The 13,441-nt window shown below is 40.3% G+C and overlaps 1 protein-coding gene across 3 annotated transcripts in view; it reads right to left on the bottom strand.

Moving 5' to 3' along the window:
- tanc1b (tetratricopeptide repeat, ankyrin repeat and coiled-coil containing 1b) overlaps positions 1–13,441 on the bottom strand; it is a 198,813-nt gene that overhangs the window by 125,234 nt on the left and 60,138 nt on the right. For all 3 annotated transcript variants that reach the window (XM_052142050.1, XM_052142051.1, XM_052142052.1), the window contains exon 3: positions 8,968–9,168. In XM_052142050.1, the coding sequence (XP_051998010.1) occupies positions 8,968–9,168 (201 nt within the window). The remainder of the gene's footprint in view (positions 1–8,967; positions 9,169–13,441) is intronic.

Genomic DNA, 13,441 nt, shown 5'->3' with positions numbered 1-13,441 from the left:
GCAGCCTTTCGAGCTTTCGTAATCCCGCAAGTCCATATTGCGATTTAACTTTTAACTCAATCAACCATGCAGACTTAAGGGATACCATACCAATGTCTCAGAAGTCAAAGTTTGTTGGTTTAAAAGCATTTTGAATGGTTTTACTTCATCATGTATAGGTAAGTGATGCTTTCACAACTTTCACGTCTGTATCGATGTTTTCCTCTTTAATTTGAGAACAAGGAAGAATACAAATTAAATATTACATGTTGTTAGGAGTGCCAACTCTTCTACATATTGTGGCTATTATTATTTCTGGATTGTGCATTTGAATACATTTAATAAAATGAACAATGCAAGAAGCATTAAAAGACATTAAAGGGTAACTAAACCCTAAACCAACTTTTTTTAGTTAATGATCTGTAAGAATGGGGCTTTATTAGTACTGGTCATTGATTCAAGTAATTTTTTTGACATTTGTGTATAAAGTGTTTTAATTCTACAATATATGGTGTAAAAACGTCTGAGTGCTGCCCTCTTCAGGTTGAACGGTGGCTACTGCAGTTGAATTTTCCTATTGGCTGTTTGCGGTAGTTCGTGACGTAAGCGGTGACAGCTGACGTAAGCAGGTTCCAGCTCACCACGCCCTTGGTACGAGCTAGACACTGGCCCCATTCTCCCTTGCGCGGCTGCTTCGCTAGCATCGTCGGATGCCGATCGCGATGCGGGAGTTAAAACCGCAGTTTGAGCCAGCGGCTCGAATTGATATGGCTCCAGCCCTGTGTCCACAGACAATTCACTCCAGTCACTCTCCATTTTAGAGTCTGAAAGCAGCTGTCAATTAATCCGTCACTACGGGTCTCAGGTGCACGCCCCCCCGCTCAGCCTCGCCCTCGGTTCATCCCCTCTATCCCCGCTGGGGTCTGCCCACTTTTCCAGCATTTTTCAAATATTGCTAGTGGGTGGAGTCAGACTCGGAGCAGGGGTTTAGTTACCCTTTAAGCACAGTCTAAAACCCTCTTTAAGAAAGATTTGGCCACATTTGAGTGTTTCTCCCCAGACACTAGATCTTCTCTATGGACAACAAAAGCCATGAGATGAAAGAGAACGGCATGACAAATCTGCTCTTTCACTCTCAGATAGAAGCCTTCTGTGAAATTATGCAATCGGACGGATATGACACTCACAGTTAAAGGTTCACTTTTGTGATGTGAAATATTAAACAGAGTGGCCGTCATAAAAGATCTGCTTTGAGGTTGTTTTATTGGGTTGGCCAGTGAATACAACACACAAACTCCACATATGTCAATCTGTCCTCTAATCCAGTGGTTCTCAACCAGGGGGACGGGACCCACTATGGGGGCCTCAAGATGACTTAAAATTCATTTAAAATAAAAATGTCTAAAAAATGTCTACTTAATTCAAATGCATAAAGATGCATGCCTACAAATTATAAACAGACACTTTCTGAAACTTCTAGAATAAAAAATTACACATGATTAATTTTTTTAATCAGACACGTCTAGTTTTGGGGTGAGGGGGCCTTCAAATATTGTCTTGGACAGTGGGGGGCCTTGTAGTCAAAAAGGTTGAGAACCACTGCTCTAACCCACCATGTATTTACCCGGCTCATCCTGTAATACAGCACCTTTTGAACTCTGTAGATTAATGAATATACTTGTGTTTTCATTTAAGGGAGAACTTCAATAAAAGGATAAATAAGACATGGTACAGATGGTCATGCCATCAAAATATGCATGACACCAGAACACATGTAAGACACACTAACAGTTACACAGATGGTTTATGTGTGAAAGTAATTTTGTGATGCTAAAATTCATACCTTCAATAAGAGTTTAGAATATTTAAGCTAGAACTGGGTTCGATTAAGAGAGGTCAGATGAAGAAGGTATTGAGGAATAATTTCAACCAAACAGCATGTTTTCCACATTGTTTTCACTAAATGAACACAAGGAACAATGTTATAATAATCTACATTTATATACACCATTATAACAATAATAAACAGCAATAATTACCTTCATGTTTTACTAAAACATTGTAATACATAAAATGGGCACAGAAAGACTTCTGTAAACATTTTTGTGTGATGACTGAAACAAATCAATGAATAAGAGCAATACAGCTGGATCTTCAAACATTTCTGTCACACAAGAATACACACATAATCTTTCATACACAAACACGCTTAATACTTTGAATCTGAGCTTTGGAAACAGTCAAACAAACACACTGTATTAATCTAAGTAACATGTAAAAGGAAAATGTATCTTAGAGCACTAAACCTCTCATATAAATACTTTTGCAAACCGGCTTCCTGAAAAAGGCATCTTATCTCCTCTGACAGCGATCACAACATCTGCTAACTCTATCCAGCTCAAACATACCATACCTTCTGCTCAAACTATTTAAACATAAAAAAATATACCCTGCATACTACATACTTGGATTAGGGCAGGGAGCTGCGCGTTTATCCCACGGAAGACATATTTGTGTAAACCTTACAGCTAAACCTGTGCTAAAGAATTTAAAAAGCTGGACCAATGAAGCAGAGCTGGAACTACAAGCCTGCTTTGACTGCTCTGATTGGAGTGTTTTTGAAGCTGCAGACACCAATCTGGATGAGCTCACAGATACTGTGACATCATATATCAGTTTCTGTGTGCATTCTTACTAGGACTTATTTATGTGTGTATTGCGGTTTATTATTGTCCAACTACAGTTTTGCCTTCCAAAACGGTCAGAAATCTAGGGGTAACCAATGATGATGAGCTAAATTTCACAGACCACATTTCAAAGACTGCAAGATCGTGTAGATTTACACTCTACAATATCAGGAAGATAAGACCCTTCCTCTCTGTACATGCCACACAACTGCTCGTTCAGTCCATTGTCATAACTAGACTGGACTACTGTAACGCTCTCATTGCAGCACTCCCTGCATGTGCTATTAGACCTCTCCAAATGATCCAGAATGCAGCAGCACGTCTGGTCTTTAATGAACCTAAGAGAGCACATGTTACACCCCTCCTCGTCTCTCTCCACTGGCTGCCGGTTCATGCACGTACTAAATTCAAGGCCCTGATGCTGGCATACAAAACAGTCACTGGGTCTGCTCCAGCATACCTAAAAACATTTATGCAGAGCTACGTTCCCACCAGAAGCCTGCGGTCGGCTAAGGAACGTCGCCTTGTCGTACCAAAAACAAAGAGGCACCAAAACACCGGGAAGCTAACTCACTCTCTATCTTCAAAAATCTTTTCCAAAAGCACTTAACCGGTCACTAAAAAAAATAACAAATAAAAAATAATTTAAATACAAAAAAAATTACATTTCTTGTTGCACTTAAATCTGTTTTGTATACTATTCTGATGATAGTGAAACTTTGTAATATGTCACTTTTCGTACCACTGTCTCCTTAAGATGATTTGCTTATGATTTCCTCTTTTGTAAGTTGCTTTGGATAAAAGCGTCTGCCAAATGAATAAATGTAAATGTAAATTTAGCATTCAACAATGACAAACCATGGTTTACAACAGAATTTAGGCAGCTTCGTCAGGCAAAAGAGGATGCTTACAGGGGTGGTGATCAAGTCTTGTACAATCAGGCCAGGAACACACTGAATAAGGAAATCAGAGTGGCTAAAAGCTATTCTAATAAACCGAAAAACAGGTTTTCAGCTAATGACCCTGCATCAGTGTGAAGCAGGAGTTGCGTTAACGAAAATTCTCCGTCACTTACCGAATTTTTCAAACATTGACGGATAATTCCAAACGCTGTCCGTCATTTTGACAGATAAAAACTCAATAAACTAATTTATTGCCTGGTATTAAGATGTGCATTTAGAGGGTCATCACCATTAACACCTGCAATGTGCGTCTCTTTGACCAACTGTGTTCGGATTTCGAGAACAGCGACTCTGAATTAATGACTGCATACCTCAATCATTACGTTAGTGTGTTACTGCATGATTAGTGTTTTATTTTATAATAATAAAGAGCAAAGTAGGATATCAAAATGAACGCCAAAAAGCGGCACATTGTTTCTGCTAACTTTAATTTTTAATCTAAGATAAAACATGACATTTAGAGCAAACTTGTCAGTTATTTTTGTCAAGAACCTGCATCATGTGCCTCATGTGTGTGGTTCTCATCTGTGACATTTTATGTATGTATGTATGTATGTATGTATGTGCATTTTAAAATTTTCCATTCAGACGTAGATTCTGACGGGTAAAAATAGACCATGATGGAAATTTTACAACACAGCCCGTCAAAACGATGAAAAATATTTTTTCTAGGGCAACCTCTGGAGTGAAGTGGCCTGAAACAACTGACTAACTACAGGACTCCTACCCCAACAATATAGTGGACCAACAACTGGTCCCGACCTGAATGTGTTGTACTGTAGATTTGAAAGTACCAATCTCACACCCCACTCCCATCTTCACTACACACAAACACCAACACCCATCCTCACCCCTCCTGCTACTCAACCTGCACTTAAGATCAGTGAAGAAGAGGTGTTCCGTGTCTTCCGAAAACAAAAGACAAGGAAAGCACAGGGCCCAGACGATGTTTCACCTGCTTGTCTAAAATCCTGTGCTGACCAGCTGGCCCCAATCTTCACACTGATCTTCAGTAGATCACAGGAGCACTGTGAAGTCCTGTGCTGCTTCAAATGCTCCACCATTATCCCTGTCCCAAATAAACCCAAAGTCACATGATTTAATTACTACAGACCAATCACTTTGACATCTGTGGTCATGAAGTCAATTGAAAGTCTGGTGATGGCCAACCTGAAGGACATCACTGGACTCTTTCTTGATCCCCTTCAATTTTCTTATCGAGCAAACAGGTCTGTGGATGATGCAGTCAACATGGGATTGCATCACATCCTGCAACATCTGGACAGACCATGGACATATGCAAGGATCCTTTTTGTTGACTTCAGTTCGGCTTTCAACACTATCAACCCAGCTATACTCCAGACTAAATTACACCAACTCTCTGTTCCCACGTCTATCTGTCAGTAGATCACCAGCTTTCTGACAGACAGGCAGCAGCTAGTGAGACAGGGGAAACTCACTTCCAGCACCTGTACAATCAGCACTGCTGCCACCCCTTCTGTGCCACCTTTGCAGTGTAAAGACGGCTTAAGAAAGGTGGCAGCATCATTATTTTATTTGTACACAGAGATAGGCAGGTCAATTTCTAAAATCAGTTCAAAAATTGGAGAAAAACACTTGTAATGTTGTTTATGTTTATCCAAAGTTGGAGTGCCTAAAACTCCAGAAATATTAAATATTTCTTACTATCCTTTAAGAACCGGTAGAATATCCAGTTGAGAACCAAATTTCCTTTTGTGTCTTAATTTTTAAGGCCCTATATGGTTAAATCACAGAGATATGAGGCTCTCAGTGTGGGCATATGTGTATATTGCTAAATCTGAACAATCTTCAGTGGCCAAAAACCAAATGTGGGTCACATAGCAGGAAGCTAAATTCAACATTTGTACTAAATTCAAACATCTAAAACAATTTTCTATTTGGGGGCAGAAGCAGAAAAGTATTAGGTGTTGCGGTTATAATTTTAAAAAAGGGGATAGAACATTTCTCTCTCCAAAAACACTTATAATTGAACAATGATTACATTTTCTTACAATGAAGTGATTCAAGCGATGATGATGTGTGGTTAAGCAGCATTTTAATGAGAACAAATACATGGGCAAAGTATCTAATCTGATACCAGTCCTAATGCATCATTCTTTTTGTGTGACGCTTCGTCCGTACAAATCCAGAGTTTCCCAAACTCCTGTTTGAGTAAGCCAGTTGTTCAAGCTGATGGTGAATGCAGTTGTGGAGACAATGCAAAGTGAAATGTTTCTATATTTGATAGCGCAATCCAGTGTTCGGAATATTAATATAATTTTCCTGTAGCAAAAACTAGCATGGACTGTTAGAGGTTCTAAAGTCAGTGAAGTAATGCACAGACCCTCCACTCACGGGCACCACGGAGTCGAAGCGTATGAGGTAATAACCAAAAATCGAAGCAATGACACCATCCCAGGACGAGTCGACCACTGGAAACAGATGTTGCTTCTCTCTCCTGATGAAAGCACCACATAATACAGGTCAGCCCCATATGATATGGCTTTAATAGAATCAGTAACTCCACACTGGTTTGGGGGGAAATTGCTGTTTAGATTAAATTAGGATTGGCACAGTTCAACCGTGAGGAAATGAGTTACAGGACTGAGCTAATGAAGCTTTGAGTGTGAGCTGATGAAGAAAGCTGGATTCCAATAGCAGCTTATAAGGTGTTTATGGTTTGAGTTTGGCTGAACCTGTATCACTATACCTCCCAATGAGTTTTGTACACTGCGTGCACAATTATTAAGCATGTGAGTATTCTGATCTTATCATTATTTCCATGCAAATTGTCCAACTCTAAACCATTTAAACTTGACTGCTTATTGGATTCAATCATTTTCAGATGATATACTGTACATGCGTGTAATGTGGGAGGGTCTGGCGAAAGTGACAAACACCTTAAATCATGGTATGCATAATTATTAGGCAGCTTCATTACCTTAAAATGGGCCAAAAAAAGAGATTTAACTGGCATTTTAAAATACCATTTAGATGGATGCAACACCCTTGAAATAGCTAAGCTATTGAGGCGTCCACCGGACAATCAAACATTTTGTTACGAATATTCAAATGGGCCGCAAAAACGCATAGAGAAGAAAAGGCGCAAATTAACTGCAAAAGACTTGAGAAGAATTAAATGTGCAGCTAACAGGATCCCATTATCTTCCAGTGCCACCATATTCTAGAACTGCAACCTACCTGAAGTGTCCAGAAGTACAAGGTGTTAAGTGCTCAGTGCTATTTTAGTGTATTAAAGGAGCTTCAGGTGTTCGTGCTTGTCATCTGTGTTGATATCAGATAATCAGACTGAAGAAAATCCGTGAAGCTCTCGTGATGTTGGATGCATTCACTTTTTTACATTTTCCGATAGGACGGTTATTTCCTTTAAAAGCCGTTCGTAAATGGCAAAGTTTAAACTCTTGTTTTAGCGCAGTGGTTGATTGACAGGTTTTTGGCCATATTCATACTTGGTTTTTGTGATCGGACCACCCGAAACAGGAGGAATCGGATTCAAAGTTTCACTAATTGCACATTCGTATAATTCCGAATATGCTGTGGATGAAGAGTGGATGAGAGCATTTCGGGGTCCAAAAAAACTACAATGAAATAATGATTAAAAGTGAGCTGAGAAGAGAGTCATATGAGGAAGTGCCCTGAGGCCCATATCAGTGAAACAGACTCCTGGAGTTCAGAGTTTCTCACAGTAGCGGCCGCTCTCAGCGATGTCATCCGGTACCGCGGTTCTGTTTGCCCTGCGGCAGATCCGACCAGCACAGACAGGCATCTCCTCCAGCTCTGAGGGAAAGCGCTGTGTGTGAGCTGAGGTGAGAATTCTGCCCCCTTTCCTGCTGTTTTCAACACCTACTTGTGAGATCCCAACCACAAACACACAGACAGATCGTTCCCAATTTCTCAGCATATGAGCAAGCTTTTAAAGTGATAGTACACCCAAAATGAAATCATTCACCCTCATATCATTCCAAACCAATGTTACTTTACAGCTTTGTGTGAGGAACAGAGCAAAATTCTGCCTGAGAAGAACATAATATGATTTTGGAACAACATGAGGGTGAGTAAACGATGACAAAGATTCATTTTAAGGTGAACTATCCCTTTAACTTCATACCAATACCAGCACTGTCTGAAATGAAGTCATTACTCGTGAGCTATACTAACCTACTGTATGACCAAACACAAACACTTTCCACATGCAACTCATCAGTCAGCCTATAAATGCTTCTAATAACAGCAACAAAGCCCAAAGATTCCCTTCTGTACGGCCATCATTATCCAGGGCTTAAGAAAATACCTCTCACATTATCAGTATTATTACTTGCACATTCAAAACAGAGATGAGTATGAAGTCAATCTTAACCTAATTTTGTTTATTTTAAATTTCCTCCCTGCTGGTTTTCCCAGAAATCCTCTGCTTGAGTAGATAACAATCAAATTCTTTGTGACTTTGGCATTAATGTAGGGCAGATAAGTCATGCAAGGCTAATTTGGGATTTAAAGGAACAAAGCTCAACCTTGCAAGGCTTCCGATGTTTATTACAAATGACTTTCTAAGAAACCTATACTCCGGGAGGAACTAATTTGGACGATTCTGTCTTGAATTGTTAGACTAAAGAAATGTGCAAAGTGCAAAAACGTTAGAGCATGTTGCCGGCTTCAAAGGCTGAATCCCTTTCAAAGAGCTGCTGATACAACACACATGAAGGCCAGATGTGAGCGAGATGTCAAAGTGACCACTTAAAGGATTTCAATCCTCTTTGCCAAGTCCTCAAAAAACAAAGCCCGGGCTGAAACAAGTTCAGGGAGCACCAGTGAAACACTTTGAAGATCTTAAATGCTCATGGTCTTGTACTTTATACAAGGAGAGTGCTGAAAACCAGTCACGCTGTTTACATACACACAGCACATAAGCACACTCACACTTAGTGCTTGTATTTACACACATTAACACAGTTTACATGCAAATGACCGCCATATGTCTTCCTTTGCCTTCTACCTCACACAAACAACACTATACAAATACACAAGCACACACATGGATAAACAATCTAAAGTATATTTTAAAGTAAAACTCTCCCATATCCAATTTAACCATTCTAGTTCAGATTCAGTCGTTTTGTTTTGTTTTGTTTGACCAATATGATCTCTATCTTTAACTACGTCTTTGTCATATTAACAAGTCAGTGTAAGTAATTATCCGACAAGCCTTAAGTACACATTAAGTGCTTTTTGGACGATTTATTAAAAAAAGAATCAGCTCATAAGTGTCAGTAGTTTGTGAATCTGACTACGAAACCCACCTGGAGACTTCTTGCAGGGGTGAGCCGCCATCACGTACGTCTGTCGGGGCAGGAGAGGGGAGGAGGGGAGAGACATGGACACACCCTTAGCCAAACTGAGTCTGAGGCCTTCCTCTGTTGGGGGGTACGGGAGGACCTTATTAGCATCTTGCACTCCACCACCAGGACACCTGCGCTGGACACCGGGCAGGTACGGTTCCCCTGTTGATGGAGGAACAAAATTAAGACTTTTTAAGGACCCAAGGGAACCCTGTACTGAAGTTTAAATCAGAAAGGCTTTTAAAATCTCTCCGTCTAAAGCTGCGTACACACTGCCAGCGACATCGCGCGAGACAGCGACACCATCCCATTCATTCATAGTCTTTTCCCTCCAAAATGTTGGTTTTTAGCGGCAAGAAAAGAGATTCGCTGTCAAGAGTAATGGAATGACATCCGTGAATGTCATTTATAAACGTTACTAGGCAACCAGTAGTGGGAATGCCCACTAGCTACTTCACCGCCAGCCACTGGCGACCTGCAGCGACAAAGTCACTAGCAGTGTGAACACAGCTTTAACACTTTCACACAAGAGTCACAAAACAAGAAAGGATTGTGAAACTGGTCAAATAAGCCCAAAAAACAGCACATTAAAAATTTTTAGGCATTGATTCATTTTATATGGCCAGCAAAAAACATCAAGTATTTTTCATGAATATTCAATAAATTGCTCACCCCTATTAGGAACAGAAGGACTATGCAGAAACATGCTGTTAATATGTTGAAAAACATTGGAAATATATCAACTTTACAGCCCAAGTTAAATTCTGGCACATTTTATGTTTACATTAGTCGACGGACACTTTTCAAACAATGAACCTGATGGACAGTGATCATTTCAGTAATCATAATCAAAACAAATAAAGCCACCAGGATTCAGTTTAGATTAAAAAATGAAAAGTGGCAGAATCCAAAAATGATTTTCACTGTAAACGATCAAGAGAATAAAAACTGAGCAGAGCTCATTTAAGCACAATAATAATGCAGAACATTGTTTCTCATGTGTAGTTTCATTACATGCGAATCCCAGCACTGATTGATGTCAGCAGATGTTTTTTAATGTCTTTTTTTATATATATATATATATATAGTTTTCATGTGCTGAGCATTTGTAAATGATTCACTGTTAACCCAGATGAACTGTCATTGTTTTTTCAACTAGAAACTTCTTGGAAGTGTCAAAGAAAGTGATATGGATGTTGGATATGTTGGGAATTAAATACTTCCTTACTACTTACTGAATAATGTGCAGTTTACACTGTGTAGTCGTGCATGCCATTTTCATACACAATGATAAAAGTTTCAAACAGTAGCATGCTACTTTGCTGTCACATGACCTCATCAGGCTGCATAGGGGAGGGTGTCCAATGGTTTTTACAATTTGATAAAATAGTAACCGTGCGTTCACACCAGAAGCGGCGAGAGCGTCAAAATTCGCTGCCCTGCCTTCAACGCTCGTGGACGCTCTGACGTAGTTGAAATAGGCGGCAACGATTGTTCACAATGCTTTGTTTTGTGAACTATATTTATAGGGGCCGCAATTTAAACATCCAGACATGTCGACCATTTACTTTTTGCCGACCAATCACAAGTAGCGTATATCCTCATGAACTCATTAAAATGTGAAAATAAGAAATCGATCGATGGCAGAAAGTAATTAAAATTATAGTTGTTTGTTATAAAAATAAAATACATTTGTAATAATAACTGTGGTCTTGGTTGTTTTATATCCCTGTAAGCAAACAGGGACAGATCATTTATTACTGGGAAACCCGCCACGGCAATAATGAGTTTCTCCTCCATTTTATCTTTGGAACGAATGTTTGGTGGGAACCAAAGTTTACACTGTTGTGTTCTCTAGACTTCGCTAGAGCGGAGCACTTCTATACTCCAATAGGTTGCCACCGAACCGCGTCACAGCTCATTACCATAATGTTGACTGCACTTGAACTTTCATCTGACGGCCACACCGCCCATGACTCGCCGCGCCGCTTCTCGCCACCGAGAGACGCTGGCTGTCATTGAAAATGAATGACTTCCGGTCGATTTGACGCTCTCGCCGCCTCTGGTGTGAACGCACGGTAAGTCAAGAAGGACGTTAAAAATATCGTCTGATATTACTTCTGGTTCATTATAACACTGAAATTGGAAGGTGATTGCATTGTTGGATATAGTATTCCATACAGTGCACTTTTGACAAATCAAGTAGTTCATGTAGTTATTCTATGCATACAGAGAAATGTTCATACTATGCACAGTATATATACTATTTAGGATTCTGCTGAAACTGTAAGAACAGTATGGTAGTATCCTATTCCCAAGAATGCCAAACTCTCTCTCTCTCTCTGTGTGTTCTCCCACTCATACTCTTGTCACTGATGACCAAAACAAGGCGTCTAGTGTATAAAATACAATTAAACAGTGAAGAATGCCAGACAACAGGAAGTCATTGTACGCCAGTCACACCTCCGTCCGACCGCAGGCTCTTTTTAAACACCCACTGGGGTCACAAATGTCTGGACAGAGTGACCTTTGACGAGAGTAATGACTTGTGAGACCACAACAGAAATGAATACATAATTCCTAGTTCAAGATACTTTACAAAGCAACACTTTTTCTCATTTCAGCTTATCCACTTGAGGCTGTCTACACTAAAGCTGCACACCAACTGAGAATATTCACAAACCACAGACATTTCAGCTGTACGCTGGAGACCAGATTGAAAATGTAAATAAATTAACTTTATTATTAAAACTTTATTTTCTAAATTCATTGTTATATAAGTTTACTTTGCATGGGTTGCTTCAAAATAGTAAAATACATTTAGACATAATATTATAATAGCTAAAAGTGTTTATCCTCGTGCAACCGACATGCGTGGACATTGAATTTGGCTTTGCTATACGCAGCATATAATTGCATTTGATTTCAACCGGATTGGTATCGGATTGTTAAAACGCTTCAGCGCTGGCTGTCACTTGTTTGTTTGACAGTGCAAAGAGAGAACATTGAGATGTTGTTGCCAAAGTAGAAAAAAACATTCACATAAAAGACAAATCAAGCCAAATAACTAGTATTTCTATAGTTTTTTATTTGTGCTTTTCCCAATACACATTGTTCCAAAGCAGCTTTACAGTGAATCAGATGTAATGTCTGTAACGTCTCAAAAACATGAATAATCATCACTCCTGGAAACATAAAAAATCTTGACTTTCTATAGCTTGGCTTTATTTAAAATCTCACAACTTAGGCCACATATGAGGACATCTATTTTTTTGCATGATTTTCTGTTAAGCTGCTTTGAAACTCTGTGTTTTGTGAAAGGCACTGTACAAATAAAAAATAGAGACCTATTATGCCCCTTTTTACAAGATGTAATATAAGTCTCAGGTGAACCCAGAATGTGTCTGTGAAGTTTAAGCTCAAAATACCCCACAGATCATTTATTCCATACATCATTCCTCCCTCTTTCTCTCAGGCAGGGGAGCCCCCGGCATGACGTACACCCCCCCTCCTCTTTCCCTGGGGAGGGGCGTGACTTTTGCCCCATCTGCCGGCAGGTCATCCCCGTCTACCTGGATGAGGGAGGGGACCAGGGGAGGGAAACAGAAATAATTAAATAGCGGAGGTACTTCCTGTAACAGTGTAGTACCCCCTTACAGTGTTTACAAAACACTGTAAAATTTAAACGAGAGGGGAAAGGCCAACGCAGAGCGGCAGTGAGAGAGAGCGCTCCAGGCGGTCGGTTAGGAGCCCCTTCTCCCCTCGCGGTCGGCGGACGTCATCTGCTTCCAGGCGGCCGGGCTCCTCGTCCACCGGCAGATGGCCGCGGCTGCTCCGTTGGGGTGGACGGTAGTGGCGAGAACTCTACTACGGCGTATCCCTCCTCCTTCCCGGGTTTCAGCACCAGTGTAACGTATTCAATGGAAAGGAGGAGGCGAGAACCGCTTTTCAATATAAATAGTATTTTAATGAGAAACTTAAAAGACAAACACACACATGACGGACATGTCCGTAAACTATCTCTCTCTCCCGCACAAACCTCCGCGAGTCCGCCTTTATCCCTCTCGGAGGCTTGATGAGCCTGATAAGGGACCAGGTGTGTATATTCACAACCCGGCCCCGCCCTCCGCCCTGCCACAGTTATATAAGCCTCTTTTTGGGTGGAATCAAAAACACGCTGATTTTGTGTGTGTCTCTTTAAAAGCAAATGAGCTGCTGCTCCCCGCCCACTTTCTGGAAGAGGGCTGTGCCTTTACAGCTCATGCTTCGGATACTACATCAACAACAAATCAGAATCAATATGACTGACAGCGTAAATACGGAGTTATAAATGAATGAATGAATGAATGATATAAATTAATTTAGCTGCATTAGCCGTGGAATCAGCTAACAAGCACATTCAGAAAGGCGATTTGCAAACATTAAGGATATAAAA

This window comes from Xyrauchen texanus, chromosome 14, assembly GCF_025860055.1.
Source record: "Xyrauchen texanus isolate HMW12.3.18 chromosome 14, RBS_HiC_50CHRs, whole genome shotgun sequence".
NCBI classification, from domain to species: Eukaryota; Metazoa; Chordata; class Actinopteri; order Cypriniformes; family Catostomidae; genus Xyrauchen; species Xyrauchen texanus.
This window is presented reverse-complemented; position numbering and strand designations above follow the sequence as displayed.